Source organism: Vigna radiata, chromosome 2 (assembly GCF_000741045.1).
Source record: "Vigna radiata var. radiata cultivar VC1973A chromosome 2, Vradiata_ver6, whole genome shotgun sequence".
NCBI lineage: Eukaryota > Viridiplantae > Streptophyta > Magnoliopsida > Fabales > Fabaceae > Vigna > Vigna radiata.
Window position 1 is genome coordinate 3,585,632 of NC_028352.1, and position 22,025 is coordinate 3,607,656.

At 32.7% G+C, this 22,025-nt stretch overlaps 4 protein-coding genes across 16 annotated transcripts; 1 reads left to right on the top strand and 3 right to left on the bottom strand.

The window, feature by feature from the left end:
• The first annotated feature begins 3,371 nt into the window (after positions 1 to 3,371).
• Positions 3,372 to 5,607, top strand: LOC106756395 (diphthamide biosynthesis protein 3). Its single transcript, XM_014638804.2, has 2 exons — positions 3,372 to 3,757; positions 5,305 to 5,607. Exon 1 carries the CDS (start codon positions 3,490 to 3,492, stop codon positions 3,748 to 3,750), a length of 261 nt encoding a protein of 86 aa, XP_014494290.1. The 5' UTR covers positions 3,372 to 3,489; the 3' UTR covers positions 3,751 to 3,757; positions 5,305 to 5,607.
• Positions 5,608 to 5,621: 14 nt separating this feature from the next.
• On the bottom strand, positions 5,622 to 10,153 carry LOC106778418 (B3 domain-containing protein REM20). Of its 4 annotated transcripts, none has more exons than XM_022778346.1 (6): positions 9,785 to 10,153; positions 8,090 to 8,225; positions 7,322 to 7,820; positions 7,091 to 7,224; positions 6,678 to 6,764; positions 5,622 to 6,604 (listed from the first exon to the last, which is right to left on the bottom strand). In XM_022778346.1, the coding sequence occupies exons 2-6, from the start codon at positions 8,156 to 8,158 to the stop codon at positions 6,350 to 6,352; spliced, it is 1,044 nt and encodes a 347-aa protein (XP_022634067.1). In that variant the 5' UTR covers positions 8,159 to 8,225; positions 9,785 to 10,153; the 3' UTR covers positions 5,622 to 6,349. The 4 variants fall into 4 exon arrangements, with proteins under 4 accessions (XP_022634067.1, XP_014521864.1, XP_022634066.1 ...); XM_014666378.2 differs by having other exon boundaries at positions 7,322 to 7,844; positions 8,090 to 8,168; positions 9,785 to 10,151; XM_022778345.1 differs by having other exon boundaries at positions 7,322 to 7,844; positions 8,090 to 8,191; positions 9,785 to 10,151.
• A 1,527-nt stretch (positions 10,154 to 11,680) lies between these two features.
• LOC106756394 (B3 domain-containing transcription factor VRN1) lies at positions 11,681 to 15,350 on the bottom strand. 10 transcript variants are annotated; one of them, XM_022778339.1, is made up of 5 exons: positions 15,127 to 15,350; positions 14,134 to 14,303; positions 12,634 to 13,309; positions 12,345 to 12,544; positions 11,681 to 12,252 (listed from the first exon to the last, which is right to left on the bottom strand). In XM_022778339.1, the coding sequence occupies exons 2-5, from the start codon at positions 14,191 to 14,193 to the stop codon at positions 11,893 to 11,895; spliced, it is 1,296 nt and encodes a 431-aa protein (XP_022634060.1). In that variant the 5' UTR covers positions 14,194 to 14,303; positions 15,127 to 15,350; the 3' UTR covers positions 11,681 to 11,892. The 10 variants fall into 10 exon arrangements, with proteins under 10 accessions (XP_022634060.1, XP_022634059.1, XP_022634058.1 ...); XM_022778338.1 differs by having other exon boundaries at positions 14,134 to 14,306; XM_022778337.1 differs by lacking the exon at positions 15,127 to 15,350 and adding an exon at positions 14,634 to 15,105.
• A 1,531-nt stretch (positions 15,351 to 16,881) lies between these two features.
• LOC106778427 (B3 domain-containing transcription factor VRN1) lies at positions 16,882 to 21,717 on the bottom strand. Its single transcript, XM_022778333.1, has 7 exons — positions 21,553 to 21,717; positions 21,047 to 21,413; positions 20,727 to 20,884; positions 18,134 to 18,461; positions 17,843 to 17,980; positions 17,532 to 17,683; positions 16,882 to 17,450 (listed from the first exon to the last, which is right to left on the bottom strand). Exons 1-7 carry the CDS (start codon positions 21,682 to 21,684, stop codon positions 17,202 to 17,204), a joined length of 1,524 nt encoding a protein of 507 aa, XP_022634054.1. The 5' UTR covers positions 21,685 to 21,717; the 3' UTR covers positions 16,882 to 17,201.
• Between the last annotated feature and the right edge of the window lie 308 nt (positions 21,718 to 22,025).

Below are 22,025 nucleotides of genomic sequence, written 5' to 3' on the forward strand. Positions count from 1 at the left end.
TAAATTTGTTTAATTTTATCTTTTTCCCTGTCTGAATTGTTAGTATCCACATAAGAAAAATTGTTGCCAAGGTGAGAAAAACTGAGCTGTTACAATTTTAAAAAATTGAATAAGCTTTCAATTTTTCATATATGTGGTAAAAATTTAATGAATTTTCAATTTTTCATATTTTCATTCAGAATTTCAAATAAGTATATGACTTTTTTTGCATCTTAATTGGATCTTTTTAAAGTCTTTTTGTCAAATTTATCAAATTAATGAGTGTGTAACGTGGTCTGGTGACACTGTATATACACGTATCAATAAAAATATGTGTGAATTCAATTTTTTTAAAATTTAGAATTAAAGAATTAAGTAAACATATTTTATTTTGTGCTGAAATTAATTAAAGAAAGGAAAAAGTTGGGAAATGGTATTGTTTTGTGTGCTGAAAGGTCCATTCTCTCTCCAATTGGGAAATCAAAATCAAATAGGAGGAATTTGAGTTTTAGGATTTATGTCTCGTCCAGAAAAAGAAAAAAATGTTGTTGGTTAGTAACTTTAGAAAACTTGATTAGTTCTTTTTCTGGAAGAAATACAAGCCCTAAAACTCAAATTCCTCCTATTTGATTTTGATTTCCCAATTGAAGAGAGAATGAAACTTTCAGCATAAAAAACAATTGTATTTTCCAATTTGTCCTTTCTATAATTAATTTTAGTACAAAGTAGAATATATTTACTTAATTCTTTAATTCTAAATTTAAAAATATCGAATTCACACATGTTCTTTTGACACATATACTAAAATTACATTGTCATCGGACCATATCACACATTCATTATAACAGTTGACTTAATTGGTCAGTTGTGTTAGAACTGTGAAACCCCTTTCATCGTGCATCTTATCCATTGTCATCTCCTTGATCATTAACCTTGATCATTAACCTGAAACTAAAAAACACAAAAACCCTATACCATCATCCAAATTCGCGAGCTTCCTTTGTTCGAACCACACCACGACAAAATCTCCTTCATTTTCGCACCCAACCTACAATATCAAAAAATCAGGAATGCAGCCATGAAAGCACCAACACAAAATCCTACTTCACCTTCTCCACTACATTATCTATAAAACATAGATAACCATCCAAATCAAGTAGTCACTCACGAATCATCAATCACTGATCTCATAATCAAGTATGAACCTCCACTAATGCTCCTCTTCGCACCATCATCATCTTCACTTAAACCTACAAAAAAAACTAAAATCAGAATCCCTCCAAAAAACCTAAATCTTGCAATCAAAATTAGAAACAACAACGCAACCTTTATCTCAATAAACTGAGAATCCACCATGAGTTGTACTGCGTGATAAATCATTTATGCTGTGTTCTTTTGGAAAGATTTGAGGGAGATGATTTGGAGGAGATGATTTGAATGGATTTGAGTGGATTTAAGGGTAATTATTTTGTTGTTTTTTTGAGTGGATTTGTAGGTAATTGAGAGTGAATTTGAAAGTAAAGTTTGTGAGAATTAGTGTAAGATTTGATTGATGTGATAGATTTAAAAAATTAATTTAATGAATAGAAATTAAAAGTTACTAAAATGCCCCTAATTGTTAAAATATAAAATATTATTTTTTAATGTTATATTTAAATGTATAAATATTAATAAAGAGAGGAAATTAATTAATAATAATTAAAATTAATTTTTAAAATATTAAAAAAGTTATATTTTAATGATATATTTAATTGATATTATTTTGAGGGCAAATGTTATTATTGAGATAACCGGCTTTGGTGACATCAACGCATTCCCCTTTCCACTCCCCCACAACTGCCCTGCTTTTCTTCACCCTTCCGTTTCAAATCTTTTTAAACCCTCACGCTTTCGCCTCCTCGAGTATGTTCAAGTTTATCTCTTTATTTCCTTTCTCTCCACCATTTTTTCCTTCACTTTGATCCGGCTTACTGGGTTCCTTTTTAACTACTCAGGGAGAGAAATATTATTCTTGCCCTTCACTTGCATCCAGATCGAAACTCGAACACATGTAGAGGCGAAACCCGATCGTTCCTGCGCGGAATCAACGTGAATCGGTGCTGCAAGAATCTAACGGAGGAAAATAAAAGGTTGCAGAAGGAAGTCCAAGAGCACTGAAACTTTTCCCTCAGTTTTACATGCAAATGACCCCTCCCACCACACTGACCATGTGCCCATCCTGCGAGCGGTGGCTGTTTATTTTTATTCGCTTTAAAATTCTTCTGAAATTATAGAAATAGTAGAGGGGCATTAACGACTTTTCTGCATAAATCATCGCAAATCTTTGCAAATTTGCGAGATGCCAAAAATAGTTCAATCTCGCAAATCCTGCATTTTCTCGTTTTTCTTTCTTCGTAAATCAGCGCATGAGAACACACTAAATCAGCGCAAATCTGTCCTCGTTAATTCTTGCATACAGTAAATCAGCTCAAGCAAACAGAGCGTTAGTTTTTACTTACCCAAACACTAAACACTTAACCATTTAGATATCACCAGAGAAAAAAAACTAAATTAAACAATATTTACTAAAAAGAATATTGTTTTAAAGACCGAAGAAAAGTTCTTTATAAATTCAAAATAATAACAAAAATCGAAACATCTAATTCTATTTTAACTATTTACATTCATGAAAATATAAATTGTAATTTATTTTCATAAAATATTAAAATATTCTTTATTATCAATGCAGTTTCCCAAGATAAAGAAAAACATGGTTTGAATATTGTATCAATGCGTGCTATTGTTTATTTATTATTTCAAAATTAAAAATATGAACTCATCTTAAGTTTTCAAGTGAGCGGGAGAGAATAGTTCTTGCACTTTCAGTTTTTATCCTCAAGTTTTGGATTGAGAAAGAGGTTGGCAGAGAAAAAGAAACGGAAAATTAACAGATTTTGTATTATTTTTCTTATAGATTTAGAGAGAAAAAAACTAATAATTTCACTTTTCAGTTTTTATTTAATTCATTAAAAAATCTATATCTATATACAAACAAAAATATTTTTTCGTGTATATAATTCTTTTTCCAATTTTATTATTTAAGTAATTACCATTTTAAATTAAAACAATCACATTTTATTTTTATTTGTTAATTTAAATTTAATTATTTTATCATTTTATTATTTTAAATGATTATTTATTTAAATTGATTTATTCTTTAATTAAATTAATTTTCTACGCTACAAAAATCAAATAATAAAATAAACAATTGACGGTTGAGAACTTTATTTATTTGAAGGACCCTCCCATAAAAAGGAAAAACAAAACTTCCATAAAAGCAATTTAAATTACATATCTTAGGTTTTGTGATTTTGAGGAAAAGAAATTCTCCAAATTGAAGGGCTTAAATTGTAAATTTAGATAAAGGCAAGAATCTCTCCTCTTTTGTTTTGCCCCCTCTGTAGGCGTTGGGTTTGTTGGTCGAGAGAGAAGAAAAACCCTGAAAGGCGAAAGTCCAGAAAGAGCAAAACGATGTCGTACGACGAGGTGGAGATCGAGGACATGGAGTGGAACGAGGAGTTGCAGGCCTACACGTATCCGTGCCCTTGCGGGGACCTCTTCCAGATCACGAAGGAAGACCTCAAACTCGGTGAAGAGATTGCTCGGTGCCCTAGCTGCTCTCTCTATATAACCGTCGTCTACAACATCGAAGATTTCCTCGCCGATTCCGACCAAAATCGACGGAACAAGGGTCTCCAACCTTCCAAACAACAAACCGTAACCGTTGCTTGAATTTCAGGTCACCCACTCTTTCTCATCCATATCTATCTTCCATTGACAGAATTAAGAGGTTGCAGTGCAAGGAGAATAAACGGAATGACGTATATGTTATTTCTATATTACAGTCATGCCTGTGAATTTAATTTTATACCTAGTTTATTGGACTGCATAGAATACAGAGCATATTGCATATTTTTTGTAAAGATATTATCAGATTATGTGTAAAAGTATATTGAAAAGGAGAATCGTAAGGTTTTCGGATTTCTCTAGAAGCACTTTTTAGAGAAGAAAATAAAGGACAAAAATGAAGTAAATTTCTTTATAAGTTAAAAATGGTGTATAAGTTAAAAGTCTGTTTTTGAAAAACTTATATAAAGGAGATTTTACAGATTAGCTTGGAAGATTTTTTTTTTTTTGTTTTCTTCTTCTCTTCTTTGGAGTGTTTATGAATAAGTTTATGCAAATAAACTTCGATGAATCATGATTGAACCGATTATCTCTTGGTTTAACATAAATGGATGCTAGGCCCATGAACTTTAAGCGGAGCAATTGGTAAAAGGTCTAATTATGCGGACGTGTGTGCCATAATAGCAAATGGAGTTAGCTTGCTTCTGATGTGTTTAACTTTTCTTGGATGGCTCCTTAATTGAAAGTGAAGTTCTGTAGTCTGCTCACTTTTGGCAGTTATGGTGTAATATGTCTGGTCAAAATTGTGAGAACAAGCGTGTTTGATTGTAATATATTTGATAGACTTCGGGTCTGAATCTGTGCAGAGCGTCTTGTCAAGTCATGAAAGCAAGTATATTGACACCAGTGTCAATTGGTTGTGCTCATGGCTCGTTACTGGTGGAAAAACTTTTGTTGGGAATTTTTTTATCGCAAATTGCACGATCTCCTATTTTAAAATTTCATTCTGAAACGTGGTGTTGGTGTTTTCTTTTCAAGAATCAAGGCCCTTCCACATGCCAGAATATAAATTCCGGGGGATCTCTATTCATAGAATATGTCACTAGACGGGCTTTTAACACATGTTTTAGATCAAGGGCGTATAACTCAGTTGGTTAAGTGCGAGTTCTAGTTGTTGGAAGATCTCGATTCCTGTGTTCAATTCTTATGAAGAATATAAAGAAGACACATTTTTTATAATAAACTTTACCTCTTATCTTTCATATTTTTCCATTTTGTTAAGTAACTCCCGCTCACATTATTGCAAATGAGATATATTGTGTTTTTGTTGACTATGACTCGTGTTTATTACTGGACATGCATTTTGGTTTTATAAACTTTCGTTTTATTAATTCTTGTGCGTGGATAAGTGGCCAATTGCATGTGCTGTGTACCTTTGGGTCCAGGACTCTTGATTTTATATTGTAGGTTCTATTATCATTTTATAGATTTGAAGTAATTGAAAGTTGAAGGATACTTGAACGTAGTTGTTGTAATCAGGTTACTTATTGTGGTTATTATTCTTTGAGAGCGGATTACTTATTATTGTTTGTGATTAAATACTGAATTGTAAATATTTTGTTTTATTCTTCTTAACCGACTGTGTACTTTGTCTTGCAGATGTCCTCACATGTGGGGTGCGTAGTAGGTTTTGTCACGGCAATATACTGTTTTGCAGAAAGGAGTTCTTATGGAAAAGGGAGAAAAGAATATATGATAGATTTATATTGCAGCATTAATGCTGCTGTTATTTGCTCTTCTAAAGGGAATAGGGAGCCAAAAATTTTGTCATTGAATTTGTTTCAAGTTTGATATGTCTCATGCATCTGGTCTGTGAAACATTTCTTGTAATAGTTAGACTTCATAATACCACCCGTTTACTGATTTATATAGCTGCTACTTGTGTGCAAGTTTTCATGTTGAGCAAGTGACTCATGCTGTTCTTTATTTTCTTTATTATTTTTGCCTTGAAATATGCTATGCAATTTTTTGGATGTCACATTTGGGATGGTAGGGAGAAGGCAAAACTTTTCTGTTCAGTGACCGTAAACAGAAAAGACAGACTTGTGGGTAAAATAGGGTTCGTTCTTTTCAACGTGTCTTAAACCAATGCTCCTTGTTGACTATCTTTTGATCACGAATATGAGAACCTCAGAAATAGAATGAACCCTGCAAGGTTTACTAACATATTATCTGGAAATGCAAGTTTGTTTTTAAATGGTCAGCAAATTATATAGCCACTTTTAAAATAAAGGAATGGGATCACTGATCATGATGACTGCAATCTGGAAAATCTCAGTTGCAGCATTACGTGTTAAAGATGCGGCTGGTAGCAACATCAAATTGGTGACAAATCTCCAGCGCCTTTGAACATTGGCTCAAGCATCAAAGCGGTTCACCAATCTCCAATTGGCATAATAGTTAAGTTTATATTTGTCCAACTAGTAACAAAGAAACCAAGTGGAGTTTAAGTCCACAAACAAGATTCCAAATTCCAAACCAAGGAAGAACCAGGCAATAGTGTAATCTAAATGATAGTGCAATCAATAATAGATAAATATGGTAGCCATTACAAGTCAACGGAAGAAACCATTATGAAAGAAAACTATAAGCATTAATTCCTAAAAATATTTAGAGCGTAAATCTCTGGCAGACGATTGTGTGTTTATTCCCTTCTAGTACCTATAACGTGCACCAGAAATGTTCTTACTACTTGGGCTTCGTCTGATATAACTTCACAGATGCATACATCATTAATTTTTATCTTGTTCCTTCTGCTAAAGTTTGCCCAACCCTTGATACATATTCTATCATCCTGCCACCTACACACTTTTCCCGTCACTTCTAAATATCTTTTTCTGATAGGTGTCTCTTGTGCCAAGTTGAGATGATAGTCTTGCAATTTGTTTCTCTGAATATCCTGTTGTGACAATCAAAGTAAACAGCTATAACTTCAAATTATCAGAACAACCCCATTAATACACATATTATACCTTTCGCTGGCAGTGTTGACAACATTTCAGGGTAATCTTTTCAGGAAAACTGAGAGAAAAATCTTGAATGGCGATTCCCGGAATATGCTGCAATAGAAAGGAATCAAATCAAACCAAAAGTAAAAAGTACAGTAGATGAGAAGTGAAATTGCTTAAACAGAGTCAGGACATGGGGAATCAAAAAGTTAACACTTTAAACATGAACACGGTAGTATAGGCTCAAAGATTTAAAGGGCTTACAAACCAAACCAAAGGGAATTTAATTAGCAACGGAAAGTAGAAGGTAGGAACAAAGACTCAGGGCAAATTGACTTACTCATCTAACAGGGCTTTAGTGTCTGAAAAGCCAATAGCTATATGCAGGTTAAAAGGACAGAACTAGAACAAAAAATATTAGAATTATCAGTTCTAACCAATTCGTTGGGTCTACTTCTGTAGAGTTTAGCTTCAAAAAAATTATTCTCTGGCTGAATGCACGTTTCTGGGTCAAATTCCTCTTCTTTGAAAGGGTCATCAGTCTGGGGGTAGGAACTTGATGCAGTGTCCCCTAAGAAAGATAAATCAGTGGGTAAAGGCTGATTCATGCTCTCATATTATAGACATGGGAAAAAAAAAATTGGTTCGACATGAAGCTGAAAACTTACTTCTGTAAGTTTTTCGATAACTTTGACTGGTGTATCCAACAGGACCAACGAAGATTTCTTCTTCACTCTGTTCTTCCATCTCCGTGTTCTCATCAAAATCACTATCATCATTGTCGTCGTCATCATAGTCCTGATCTTGGCTGTCTTCCTCGTCCTCTGTGTCACGGTCCTCAGCTTGTTCCTCCTGTGTTATCACTGTCTCTTCAACTTCTTGTGGTGCTGCTTTCTCTTCTTCATTCCCCTCCTCCTCCTCCATCTTTACCAGAGTTTTCTCACACTGTGTTGATTTTTCAAGGATTTTGACCCTGAACTCATTAACCCCGTCATATCTAAATATCAGAAAATCTACATTTCTTAAGCAGTTTTCTTCACGGAAAATCTTCCACCCTTCATCGAAATATAATCTGTCCCCAAAAAACCGTGTTTTAACATGCCACACTCTCTCACTACTATTCCTGAGGAGGACATCCTCGGGGATCCTTCCCTGTAACCGTTCCAACTTCACAAAAGCATTGGGAATAAGCTGCAATTTGAGAGAAGAAAAAGAACAATACTCACTGAAGATCAATACTTGAAATATTATAATACTTTGATAGTGTTTGGAATCAAAAACTGCATTTGTATGTTACATTATAAAGCAATATAGAGACATAACCAAATTGTTATAACTCTCACTATTTTCAGTAAATCTAAGTATTACAATATTCCGAGTAGCAATCTAAGAACACTATTACTATTATCGTTACAGAAAGCATATGAAGAAATTACCATTCTTTCTGAGTGCTGCTCTTGAAGGAAGACTTTGAAGAAATCTGGGTACCTCTCTCCGCCAGTCATCGTGCTATTGCTGTCAAAGAAATGTTGGATCTGCTGTGAAAGGCTTAATCTTTTCGTAACACAAGTTCTGAAAATTTAGCATCTTCTTAACATAATCCGAAGCACGTAATTTATTTATATTATCGTAATAAAATGTTTTTCAAATTTCACATCATTTAAATTTTTATGAATATATTATCCAGTAAGAAAAATTTATGTATTTCTAATTATCAAATTATATTATTCATAACAATTAAACGATGAGATAAAATTTTAAATAATTTTAAAATTGTTTGTAGCATAATCTAATTCATAAGAATATATGAAATTAAACTGTTGTTACATTTTATAAAAAGTTATTAAAGATATAATTTAACTAAGTTTTTATGTATGGTGTAAATATATCCTAACTTTATACAATATATATATATATATATATATATATATATATATATATATATATATACTGTTTATTTCCTAGTTATTTTGGGGGAGAAGATGTATTTTTAAGATTTTTTTTTAATTTCATTCATATAAGATAATTTTAGTCCAATAAAACAAATTAAAAACATTTCCTCACCAGTAAATATATACTCGTTTTTTTAAGTAATACTAAAAGAAATAAAGAAAAAACAATAGGAACTACCAAATGATTACATTAGTTACGAGAAAAAAAAAATAAAAGAAAAAGAGATAACAATTCTAACCAAATGACCAGGTATATCGATAATTAATAAAAGGATTTTTTTTCAGAAATATTATATTTTTTTACTTGTAAATGCTAATTTTCCATACTCCGGAAATATAATATTGGCAATGATCTATTAAGTTTTCTTTTATTATTTTTTTTAAAATTCTAAATAATAGTACATTTCAAGACATTGCATATAAACTAACAAATTTAAAATGTAACTTCCATTAAAGAAATGAAGAAATTCTCTAAATTTTACCAAATAGTATTATACTACTAATATTTTCTTTTTTTCATAAATGAACTTTGGATAAAAAAGAATTTATACTATTTTTTTTTTCTGAAAAATAATTTCAACACAGTAGAAAACTGGTTGTTCCCTAACCAAACAAAAACCATTAACAATGTTATGATTAAAGCCATATCGAAACTAAGGATGAAGACAGACAAATGAGTCATTCATGTTAGCAGCTACCAATAAACTAAAGTATGCGAATTAATAGCTTGTGAAAAAAAATCAAACTTAGGTTTTTACAAAAAAACAAAAGGCATAATACAAACATGGCACAAGAAAAAACCAGTTGAATCAGGTATTCATGTACTCAGTGTAAATAACATTTTCTCTTCTTATATCAGTAAGACAGTGTTGAAAACCAGTTCTTTCCAACCAATCACAACCCCCCTTTTGAGTCTTTAAGACGAAAGTTTGAAATGCCCTCACTTTTGAGCTAAAAGTTTACTACAATGGTGAAAAAAAAGCAAAAGAAAAAAAATTATGCTTTATATTTGTTCTTAAAATTTTGAAAGTAAATCCTATTAAATCGTCCATTTTCAAGAAAAGGGTGTCAGAAAAAGCACAGAAGGTCTAGTTTTTAACAAGTCTTACATGAAACATTGTGAAGTTAATTACAGTGATAATACAAACCCTAAATACAAATGGTAGGGAGAGATCATACCAGTGTATGGTTCAGTCACTTTCAAAGTTAATAGTAATCGGTTAAAGTTGGAGCAGTAGAGGATTTGGAGCTGTTACACCTTGATTATGCAGATGTTATTGCAGAAGCAACTATTCACATGCCCTAGTGTTTTGAACCACATACATAGCAGAAACACTTATCTTTGTTTTCTTTGAGAGGTGTGGTATGGGAATTTTGAAGGAGAACAAGAAGGGTAGGGTAAGGTTGTGGCTTTTGTGTGCAAGCTTCTCAACTTTAAGAGTTTTGGAATGAAGATATTAGTTTCTGTGATCTGATTCTTATCACAACAAATTAATGCAATGAATGATAAGTTTATTTATTTTTTTCCTCTAAGACTCCAAGAAACTTCTGTTTAAGTGTCCGATGAGCATCTCGTGATTATTATGATTCTTTTCTCTTCCCGGAAAATGATTGTGAAAGCATACCTACAACAGTGCATGAATGGTGCATGGTGCATGTCCAGTACTGCACCAATTATTTCAGTTCAGTGCAGATTATGGTAATCAGTCCTCCATTTTTATCGTGTGGTCCATCTAAATATCAATGAAGCTACGTATACATAATGCTATTTCTGAATACTTTAACCTCAACAAGCATCTCCTATATATGTTGTTTTTCTAGTTATGAATAATGTGTGACTATGGACGAGATTGACCCTATAATATGCTATAATTAACCATAATGATAAGTCTGGTTTTTATTTCACAGATTACTATTAAAGTTAATTTTTTTTGTATTACATGAACAAAAGGGACAACACAACACTAGTTAACCATATTGAGTAAATAAAATTAAGAATGATTTGGTATATGATTCTTCCAATACTGTGAGCTTATTTCATAGTTCAAAACAAGGTTTATGTGGCTATCCAATTTCCTCAAACTTAACTTTCAATGAGACCTATATGAAGTTATTGACAGACTAAAACAATTGTTTTTATTGTCTCTTTTTACACATGTACTATAGGAAGATCATAGAACAGAATAATAAGGCTTAAATGATATTCAATAGTGAATTTAGCTGAAACAATTTTGAAGTAATCGCAACACTTAAAAATTTTAGCAGTTTATGAAGTTGTAAAGTTAATAAGTCAAAGCCAGAAACACGTACTTTTTTATCATTTTGGCCAAAGAAAGACCATGTTGTAAATTTTCTAAACACCTTGTCCATTTCTTTCTTTCTAAAAAAATACTCTCCAATGTCATTCCAGATGTGAATATTTTGTTTTTTTCACTGTTAGTTTGTCTTTCTAAATTTAAATACCATATTGCTATATAAAAATGTGCTTTCGGATATAATTTTTTAAGAGTGTATTCGTATTTTCAAAATTAAACTTTTATTAAAAAATTATAATTTCTGGAATATACTCCTTTATTTTGGAATAACAATTTGTTTAGTTTGGGAAGCATAATGTTATAATGTTATAATAGAACAAATAGGCATTCAAAAGTTTAATTTCTTTGAAAGTTTGACTCTTGGAGTTTGTAGAAGTGTGTGGTGTGTTAAGAATTTGGAAAATGTACATCAACTGCAGAATTGATAATTTTTAAAGCAAAAGCAAAGAAAGAAAAAAAAATGCAGGCTGATCTCTTAGAAACAGTAGGGTATGAAAAGTAAATATTACTTAGATAAACTTCTTGAAAATAAAAGAAAATATTTTTTTTCATTTGTTAAAAATAATTTATAAACTAATTAAAAAATAAAATAACCTATTTTGTTACTGTCTCCTTGTATATCCATCAATCCATGTCACAGAAAAGATGAACATACAAGTAAACTATCAGACAACTTACTGCAATAAAACAAAACAGTGAACCAAGCTATATAATCTAACTTGAAACTGAAAAGAAAAGAAAAACAAGACAAAGAGCAATAGGAAAAACATTGACTCGGTTTCTGATGAGCTAGATTGAACAATCTATTTACAACCCAAGTCAAAAGAAGAGGAATGAGTGAAAAGTATCAAAACTATAATAACTATGTTCCAATGAAGTCACCCTGACATGTTGGAGAGAAAGTGCATCTGAGTTCCAGACATAAGCAAGGGATTATTTGATACAGCTGAGCTATAAGTGATGAAGCTGCTGCTAATTTCTAACCATTTGAGTTGAACTAAGATGTTGCTGCAAGGGATTGTTCAGCAGTTTAGCTGAGCTCATGTTTTGGTTCTGCTGGGAAGGAGGAGGCTTCAACATTCCCACTTCCTCAGTAATGCGAAAGATGGTAACTTGCAGCACTACTTCTTTCATTCTAAGAAGCTCAAACACACACACATCACCTTCCCCTAAATTGTTCTCTAATGAAAATTCAAACCACCCCTGGCTTAACTTGGCTCTACCTACCCTATAAAGGCAGCGAACTGGCCACTGTCTCCCATTAGAAATCTGAAGTTTAATAAACCCAGAAACTCCATTCAAATGCTTTTCTGCAAAACAGGATGGCAGATACTGAAAAAATACACAAAGAGGAGATTTTAGTATACAATATCAGCTAATAAGAATGAAAAGTTATATGTGTAGTGTCAAATTCAAAGGCTCACCATTATGCATCCCCTGTATAGGTAGGAGGGCCTTAGGACAACCCTGCAGAAAGGATTAGGTGGTTCAAATGCTTTCGCTGCACTGATGGCCCTCTCTCTTTCTTCTGCTGTCACAGTTCTTTTTCTTGCAGAAGCACTTTCATAAAATCTGAAGCGCATGTCAACTTCCTCTTCTTGCTCAGCAGAGGCTTCCTGTCCATCTGCACTTTCACAAATTGTATTGATCTTAAAATTTCCTTTGTAGATAAACAGATCACAGAAAGAAAAAGGAGTCAAAAGGGACTACTACCAAGACCTGATTTCCGCTTCTTTCTTGCAGTTTTTTTCATCCTTTCCTCCATGGAAGCACGTAGTTTCAATTCTTCAGTAGATCTTTTAAACTCGACTGCGTTAAATTGAACTCCTATGTCTCTGGTGAATCGATTATCCAGTGAATTGGCACTTTTGGAACAATGCGCATCACCACCCTCTCCCCAGTTTATGCTATTAAGTTTAGATCCATTGAACAGATTCTGTAATGCTGGAGGTGTATAACTCTTTGCAGGCGACATTTTATCTACTGAACAAGCAAGAACTCTTTGCAATGAACTTGGAGCAAGATGGGAAGGTGATGAATCCAAGATTTCAATGGAATCTTCATCATCCATTTCTTCAAAAAATTTAAGAAGATTTGCAAAGTGAGGCCCTTCATTACTGCATCGTATGGCTGATTGATAGTTTATCTCAGAAGTAGCCAAATTAAAAACATGAACATTGAAACCTGACTTTCCTTCGTATCTGAAAACCAACAAGTATCCTACGCCAATGGAATAGTGCTGAATAAACTCTTGCCAACCATCACGGAACCAATACTTGTTGTCTGCCTTTTTCAACCCTACACGCCAGACACTACCATCAGGAACAGAGAGGGTAACAATTGGAGAAAGTTCACCCCCATATTTCCTCATAAAATCATCTGGAAGCCTCTGCAATTCATAAATCAAGTTTGATTCCAAATATTGGTAATTTTTTGTAAGACAATGATGTTCTAAACTCTAAGAACCAAACTTATCTAATGAAGATGATAGGAAGACTGTGCCCCTTCCATTACTATTAAATGCCCACCTCCATGGACAGTAATGTACAACAGATGACATAACTAAAAATGGTTTGAAATGTGTGCAAAACTCAACTTCAGATTCTTAACTAGACTAATTTTCAAATGCAATTCAACTTTTAAGCCAGCCAACTTCTGAATAAACGGAACTTTCATACTCCGCTACAATTCTAGAGCTAATGTGATTGATGAAGCTCAAATATCAAAGACAGAGTTGGATTCAATACAGATTCCATTCCACAGATGTTTTTTTTTATATAATTGCGGCATGGATATGGATTTATTGCAAGTTCAAGTTCTTCCTTTATCAGTTGCAATGTAAGTTGAGAGATACTTATAAATCTCTACCTAAGTAACACAGAATAACTATTTTAAGATCAATTTGAGTGTATACAGTGAAAAACACTGTTCAAATGCATGATCACTGTTTCGTATTTACTAGAACCTGTGAGAAAAGAAATTGGTAGTGCTCAGTAAAAAGATAGATGTCTAATTCGAGAATATATATATATATATATGTGTTAAACGTGTGATTTCTCATAATTCCCCTACCTAAAGCTTATTTCTTCTGTAGAAGAACCAGTCATCAAATCATGGTCAACCAAAAGAGTATAATTTCAAGAAAACAAAAAAGTCTGGCAATTTTACAGGGTGTTTTTCACTTAGGAACGTGGACAAAGCTGAAAAGCTTACAAGTGAGAACACTGTTGAAAAAAGACATAAAATTAACCAATCACACTTTATTGACTTCATGTTCTACACTAATATCGAGTGAGCCAACACAAAGAACTCTGTCTTCCAAAATCCCAAGACCTTGTCCCAAAAGAAATTTTCTGACTTTTCTTCACAACCACTCAACCAGTCTTCTGCAGTAAAAAATTGAAAGCAAGCTAATCATGAAATAAACATAGCAAACCCAGAAATTTAGGTTCAGAACTCATAATTCCACTAAAGTAGTTCTTAATTTTAACTAAAAGAACTAATCAGACTAACATGCACTTTTCCTCCCAACCCTACCAGAACAAAAAAATACAGATAGTAATTGGTACTCACACTCCAGATGGAATTAAAAAAAAATCCAAACTTGAATAACGAGCTGACAAAGTTTGGGAGATGGGAGTGGTGGCAAAAGACATAAAAAAAAAAAAAAAATCTACAGAATAGGTGGGAAGAATGAGAGAAAATATAGGTACCAGTTGTTTGGGTTGGAGAGTGGAGGGTAGAAGAAGCTTGTGGAAAGAAGGGTGCGTCATTGTCCTAGTGTGTCGGAAGACAGGAAAACCAAACCAAAGCGCTAAAGCATTTGATCACCCTTTGATTCAAAGATGATAGCTTTGGGCTCTACCTACTGAAAATTTTCAACTTTCAGATCCACTTCACCATCACTCCCTATTCCCCAGTCCCCACTCTCCTCTGCTTTTTGAGTCAAACAATGGTTTTTTAAAACCTTAAAATAACAAAAAAAAAACAACTTGACATATATGAAAACCTTGTTAAAAAGCTACGAGTGAAGACTCAGTGAGTCACCACCTCAAACTGAAAGTCTAAGCTTTGATTTGTTTTTCTAGTTTGGGTTTTGCAAGTTACTTTCTTCTGAAACCCCGTTTGTTTTGTTTAGCTTTCACGTTAGGAAATTGGAACAGGGGGTGTTATTTTCAACACTTGTTGCGTTTGATTCTTTGTTACCTGTTATGGAAACAAACACAGAGGCACGGCAGCTCCATTTATAGCTCTCCCTATAAAAAAATAAAACGACAATGGCTTCTCTGCGCAACTTATGTCATCAATGGAAACAGTGCGCACTATTTTCCAACCACATTCAATTTTCGGTCACCATTTGTGTTATATTCAAATACTTGTGTTGTTTTCTGTAGCGTGCTGAGTAGCACAAAGTTTGGGCAGACTGTTCTTGTGTGCAGAGACTCCCACATCACTTCAAAATTTCGTTTTTGCAGGTATTTATGCTTAGAAACCATTAAAACTATCGTATATTAAAATTTAGTATTTTTTTAATAATTTCTAAAATCATGATATTTTAGAAAACAATATCATAATTAAAATTTGATTACAAAAGCATTTTTATAATTTTAAAAGAATAAAAGTATTTAAAGTTAGAAAGTAAAAGAACTATATTAGGAAAATATTGTTAAAGAGATAGTTAGAAAAATAACGAATTAGGGATAAGACTCATAAAAAACTACAAAATCTCACCTTATAAAGTGTATACAAATGCGTGACTATAATAATTGCGTTAAATTGAGAATCTTATGTGAGATTACTTATTTTGTTGAACAATATGAAAACTTGAGAAAATGTGATTGATTTGATATGTGGAAGTTTAGATTTTGATAGTAGGGAATTTATTGAAATGGAGATATTAGTTGTGACTGAAGAATGTTACCAACCATGAGATTAAATTAATGGTTGTGTCTTTGATGAGATTGTTACTTATATTTGAAGGATGAACATGTCTTGAATGTTACATATATAAAGTTGAAGTAAAAGGAAAAGTGTTAAGAAAGCAAGAGAAGAAAAGAAGATAATTATCCCGATTTCTAAACATGTAAAGATCCAGAATTATCAGAAAAAGATATTGAGACTTTATTCTGTTCTTTAATGACACATCTTTTGTAAAAGAACAAAAAATTGCAGTGAGGAAATGCAACTTTTTTGCACGTGCCAGCGTAAGGAAAACAGATGGAGGACCACCAAAATTGAAGATAGCAAGGATTCGTTTGTAACTTTTCCTAACATGATAAAAGGTGACATCTATATATAGGTAATTCTTTGTTTAGTAAAGTTCTCACACTACACGATTTCTCTTTTGCTGTTTCTGAGATACGATTCTCCCAATAGTCTGAGATTTTGCTCAAAAGAAATATCTCCTCATATTAATGATAGTTTGTAAGCACATGGAAAAAAGCTACCCAAGCAAATGCACATCATCATTCAAACACAAATCCAAAATGAGTAGATGTCACCATTCTTGACTTTCTTTGAACTTCAATTTTGGATTCTTAAACTCCAATACAAGTTTTTTGTTCTGCTGAATTTTTAAGAATGTTGGATTTTCTTTTACCTTTTGAGAAGGGATGGTAGGTCCAATTAGTGTGATATTATTCTGCATTTGAAACCTAAACAGTATTAAGATTGTGAGAGATAAAGGTTTCATCAAAAAACATTGTTATTTTTTATCAAATAAAGAGGGTTAGACTTATTAGTTATATTAAATAAAAAAACTATATTCTCTTTAACAAGATCATTTCATATTCAACAGTATGAAAGAATCTATATCGATTATGAGTGTGCTATGTACAGAACATTTCACCAGAGTTTTTGATTTCAATTTTAACATGTTAAGAGCAACTTTGAAACAAGTTCATGGCTAGAGGTTTTTGTTTCTCTTCATGACAAAAAACTTGACTGCTTATGTATAACCAATGGTATTGTAATGGTTGCAGTGGTTAGGGATTGCAATGTATTACCACTTCTGAGAGTTGAAGAAGGAAGGAGTATTAGGAGTGTTTGAATTTTTCTTGACTTCAGAAGTGAGACTATTGGATGTACTGCTACTTGAGAAAAGAAGATATATATTAACGTTAAGATTGACAGATAATAAAACTACTAAGAATCCATCATGAATAACATAATAAAAAGGAAGTAGTTTCACACAATGATAATAATGATAAACTGAAGATAATGCAATGCAGAATTAGACATTTGGAATATAGCTCAAGTTTGTCAAGAACAGTGGATCCAGATTAACTTGGTGCACATCTGGTTTTGAATATGTGAACCCTCAAATGAAGGTTTTCTTCAAGTTCAAATATGCAAGTGTCACCTCTCATGAGCTTGTTATCACGAACGAAATTTGACCATCCTGTAGCGAAGTGAGCATAACCTCTAGACCAACTCACATGAACTTTCCAAAGTGTTCCTTCGGAATTTCCAATATGGATCTGTTTCACTTCTTCAGGAATATACTTTCTGGCAAACTTAGTAGCAATAGGCTGCAAGCAATGATCATTACCGACAATTCATATCACACAATTCTATAGTGACACTAGAAAAGAAAATAGATTGACATTTACCAATACGCAACGACCTTCCACATGACATTTTGTCATGAGGTGCTTCCAATAAGGTTTGCTAGAGGTAAAGGACTCGGCCAATTTCAATGCTTCCGAACTTTCAATGTCAACTGAATGCTGAGGAGTAGGGAAGTCCTTCGGAGGAGACAAGTCTGTTAAAGAAACAAATACTTAAGAAATGAGACATCTTTGAGGGCTTAGGGTGGAATGTAAGACAAATCTATAATGTTGTTTGCATGTTCTTCCTTTCAAAAACAATTGGTCAAATCAAATTTATCACTTTTTGAGTTTGTAACCACATTTATGTTCACCTTCTTGATGAAACTTTCCAGGAGAAAATTTTCTTTCTTTATTCTTCTTTGCCAAACTTGGGGTGGCAGTTTGTTTTTGACTTGTTTTCATTGTCTCAGAACCAGTAAAAATGAAGCCCTTGTTTCCGCAAGGCATATCTGTTCCCAAACCTCAAACAAAAGTTTAAGAAAATGAGATATGTTGGGGGGAAGGGGGAACATAAACATCAAATCTGCAATGTTGTTTCATATTGTTCCTTTCAAAACACTTGGACAAATCAACTTTGTCAGATATTAACAAAAGTTACTTACCTTTTTTATGAGACTTGGATACATGAGTAGTCTTCTCTGGTATGGCAGCTTGTTCTTGTGTTGTTTCTTTGAGGCATAACCTCTCCACTCCATTCTTATTAAAAATTTGAACATGGAAGCAGTTCTCTCCATGATACGTAAAAAGCAGTACATCATGAAGCACAATTGAGTTATCTGTCACAAACTGTGGCCAACCATTTTGCATATACACTTGGCTTCCTTTCTTTAGAAAACTCACTTGCCACTTGTCACCAGAAGAAGAGCTACTGAGAACTGCATTACTCGACAAGTCTTCATTCAAATTCTTCAAAAACTCCTTTGGAACTTTCTGCAGGTTATCAAAGAAAACACTATAGTCTTGTTGAAACCAGATTACGATATGCTACATACATATATGCAGCAAAAATGCAATGACTGGCATGGACATAATTTAATACTACTACACAATTGAAGGTGTTTCTAACCGTTGTTCTTTAATATTTTTTATTAGAATGTAATACTACTACACAGATCAATGTAATATTTTTTAAAAGTAAATTTTATTAGAATTAATAAACAAGGAGTGGTAGCAACTCAAAACAATGAAATTAATGAAAAAAAATAGACTTGAAGATAAATACTAATTAGCAGTTATTAATGCTATTACTGTATTATTTATCCAAAAGTAACAATCTTTTCTATAATATGTTGCAATTTGAGAGAGTAGAGGTGTAACCCCTGTTATGAATAACTCAGCAGAAGATCAATGTTGGTTATAGCAGTTTACAGTTTAGATACATAATGTCTTCACCGTTTGGGTAAATTTCTCATTATATGTGTTCATGTAAGCCTATGTTGTAGAAAATGTAGTCAAGAAAATACCATAGTGTGAGAGTGTTGCAGTGGAAGGAAAATTGTGAAGAAGACAGGGTACTTTTTCACACCAGCAGCCATCAAACTGTATATCCAAAACTATTGTAAATCCTGAAAATTTTACACCAAAAATCAGTACAAAAAATAAAAATGCTAAGGTTTTCAGATACTTTGGCTGGTTGGTTGATTACAAAATCTCTATTGAAGTTCAAAAAGTTATCCATTTTTTTTGAAAAATCTTAAACAAAAATCAGGATTTGAGTTGAGAACTTGCATCCCACTACGTATAGCAGAATAAACCAGTAAATAGTGACGTAACAAAGCTTGAGAGGTGGAAGATTGTCAGTAAAAAGAAAGCAAGAGAAATTTCAATTTCAGTATCATTTCTCATAAACTCTGAGAAACTAACAAATGTATCATAAAAAGTGAAGAAGTGAAAGGATGAGATAAAAGAAGTTGAAGTACCAGTTGCAGAGTTTAGCTGTGAAGCAAGGAAGGCAGAGAAACCAAAGGCTTAAAGATGAAAACTTTGGTGAATTCTTCACCTTTCAGATCAACTTCAAACCTAAAGTCTAAGTTTTGATTTGTTTTCCCAGTTTGGGTTTTGCTATTTACTTTCTTCTGAAACCCCGTTTGTTTTGTTTAGCTTTTAAGTCATGATATTGGATCACGGGTTTCTTTTTAGCATTTACTGTGTTTGGTCCTTTGATTCTCAGTTACCCGTTCTGGGAACAAACGCAGAATGGAAACAGTGCCCACTATTTTCCATCCACATCCCATTTTTGATCATCATTTCTGTTATTGCAGAAAGCACAAACACTATTGTTTTTTTATGTACTTTGCTGTGAGTGGCATAAAGATATGTTTGAAATAAAACAGAGTACCTTATATCTCATTTTATGTTTGAAAATTCATGTTTAACATTCCTAAATGTTAATGCTAGATAGTTTGCACAAATGCATTCCTAATATGTGTTCTCTTAACAAAACTAAAAGTTCTGTTAAGAGTTTAAAACAGTTTTTTAATAGGATGTTAGTACTACCTATTAAATTAATTACTTGAATTAGAAATTTTTAGCAAAATTAATTGTTAAATCTGTTAATAAAGATAATTTATAAATGGATACTTTAATCATTGATTTCCTTAGTTTATATTCTAATTCATCTTATAATACATTGTAATGAACTTTTTATACTAGAAATACTAATAATAATGTCTAACATTTAACTGTGTTTATGACATGAATCAAATCAATAAAACCTACTCAAAGACTGAATTCAAACTGATTTTTAAAACAATTTGGGTGCACAAAATCCTGTTCTGAATATGTGAACACTCAAATGGTTTTGATCTTCAAGTTCAAATATGCAAGTGTCACCCCTCATAAGTCTGTTATCACGAACGAATCTTCCCCATCCTGTTGTAAATCGAGTATATCTCTTATTTTGACATCCAAACCAAGTCACTACCACTTCCCAAAATTTTCCTTCTGTGTTCCAAAGAACTATCTGTTTCACTGTTTCAGGAATATGCTTCCTGGCAAACTCAGTAGCAATTGGCTGCATGTAAATCCCAATTTATACCACATTAATACTTGAAGTAAACTGTGACTAAGAAATGTATCATATAACTCAGATAAACTGACATTCGAATCAATAAAAATGGTTTGATTTTAGCTTGTGAAATAAGAATGTCACTCAATTCTAGTAACACTTTATGCAGAAAATAAATTCATATTTACCAGTGTGCAGTGATCTTCTACATTGCATTTAGTCATGAGGTGCTTCCAGTGAGGGTTGCGAGAGGTAAAAGAATCTGCCAAGTAACATGCTTCTGAACTTTCAATTTTAACTGAACTCTTGAGCTTTGAAAATGAGAATTTGTTGCTGAAAGACAAACCTATTACATACATAAAAACAAAATTTAAGACATGAGATGTTTTTGGGGGCTAGAGGGAATAACAAAGGGCAAATCTAAAATGTTCTTCCTTTCAAAACATTTGGCTAATTGAATGTCACTTTTTTGGGTTTGTAATTACCAAAATCTGTGAGAAAGTATTACCTTTTTTACAAGGCTTGGCTTGGTGGAGGAATGGACTGGAAGAAGTTCTTCTGTGAGTGTTCTTCTTTGTCCTCACCAAACTTGGGATCAGAACTTGATCTTGTCTTGTTTGCTTGAAACATAACCTCTCCAATCCATTCTTACCAAATATTTGAACATGGAAGCAGTTCCCTCCATGATATGTAAAAAGCAAGAAATCATCAATCATCACTGAGTTGTCGGTCAGAAACTGTGGCCAACCATTGTGCATATAAATGTTATTTCCTTTCTTCAAAATAGTCACTTGCCAATTATCACCAGAAGGACCAATAAGAACTGCATTCTGAAAGTCTTCATTCAAATGCTTCAAAAACCCCTCTGGCACTTTCTGCAAGTTATGACAAACAACATATAGGCTTCAAACCAGTATGCCACATTATACAAATGCAGAGATTTCTCACTAGCACAAGTAAAAAATTATAAAACTATGTAGCATAAGAACAACATAAAGGAAACAAGAACATCACCTGTAATTTGGAGTTGTTGATGATAACAAAGAAGACTGGATTGCCCCGATAATAATCCATCTGCCACATCTCCCTGCCATTTCCTTGTACGATTAAAGCTTTTTGATAAAATGAAAAGTCTCTCATTGTCATAGTTTCTCAGAAGAATAGAATCAAAATACAAAATTGAAATAGTAAAGGTATATATATAATCTACCCAGAAATCTGATAGCAGTAACAAGTAGTTCATGTTTATGAAAATGAGAAAAAAACATGTACATTCCATGTTAGAAGACATGCATTGAGAGAGAGGAGAAGAAAACCATACATGTATACTGCATGCTAGCAGAAATGTGTCAGTATGAGAAAAAGAAAGAGAAAAGACACTCATATATAGAAGATATTATTATATTTTCATTTGACTAAAATCGGAGAGATAAATAAATAATAATGGATATAACAAAGTAATGCACTGTACTAATGGAATTATGTCT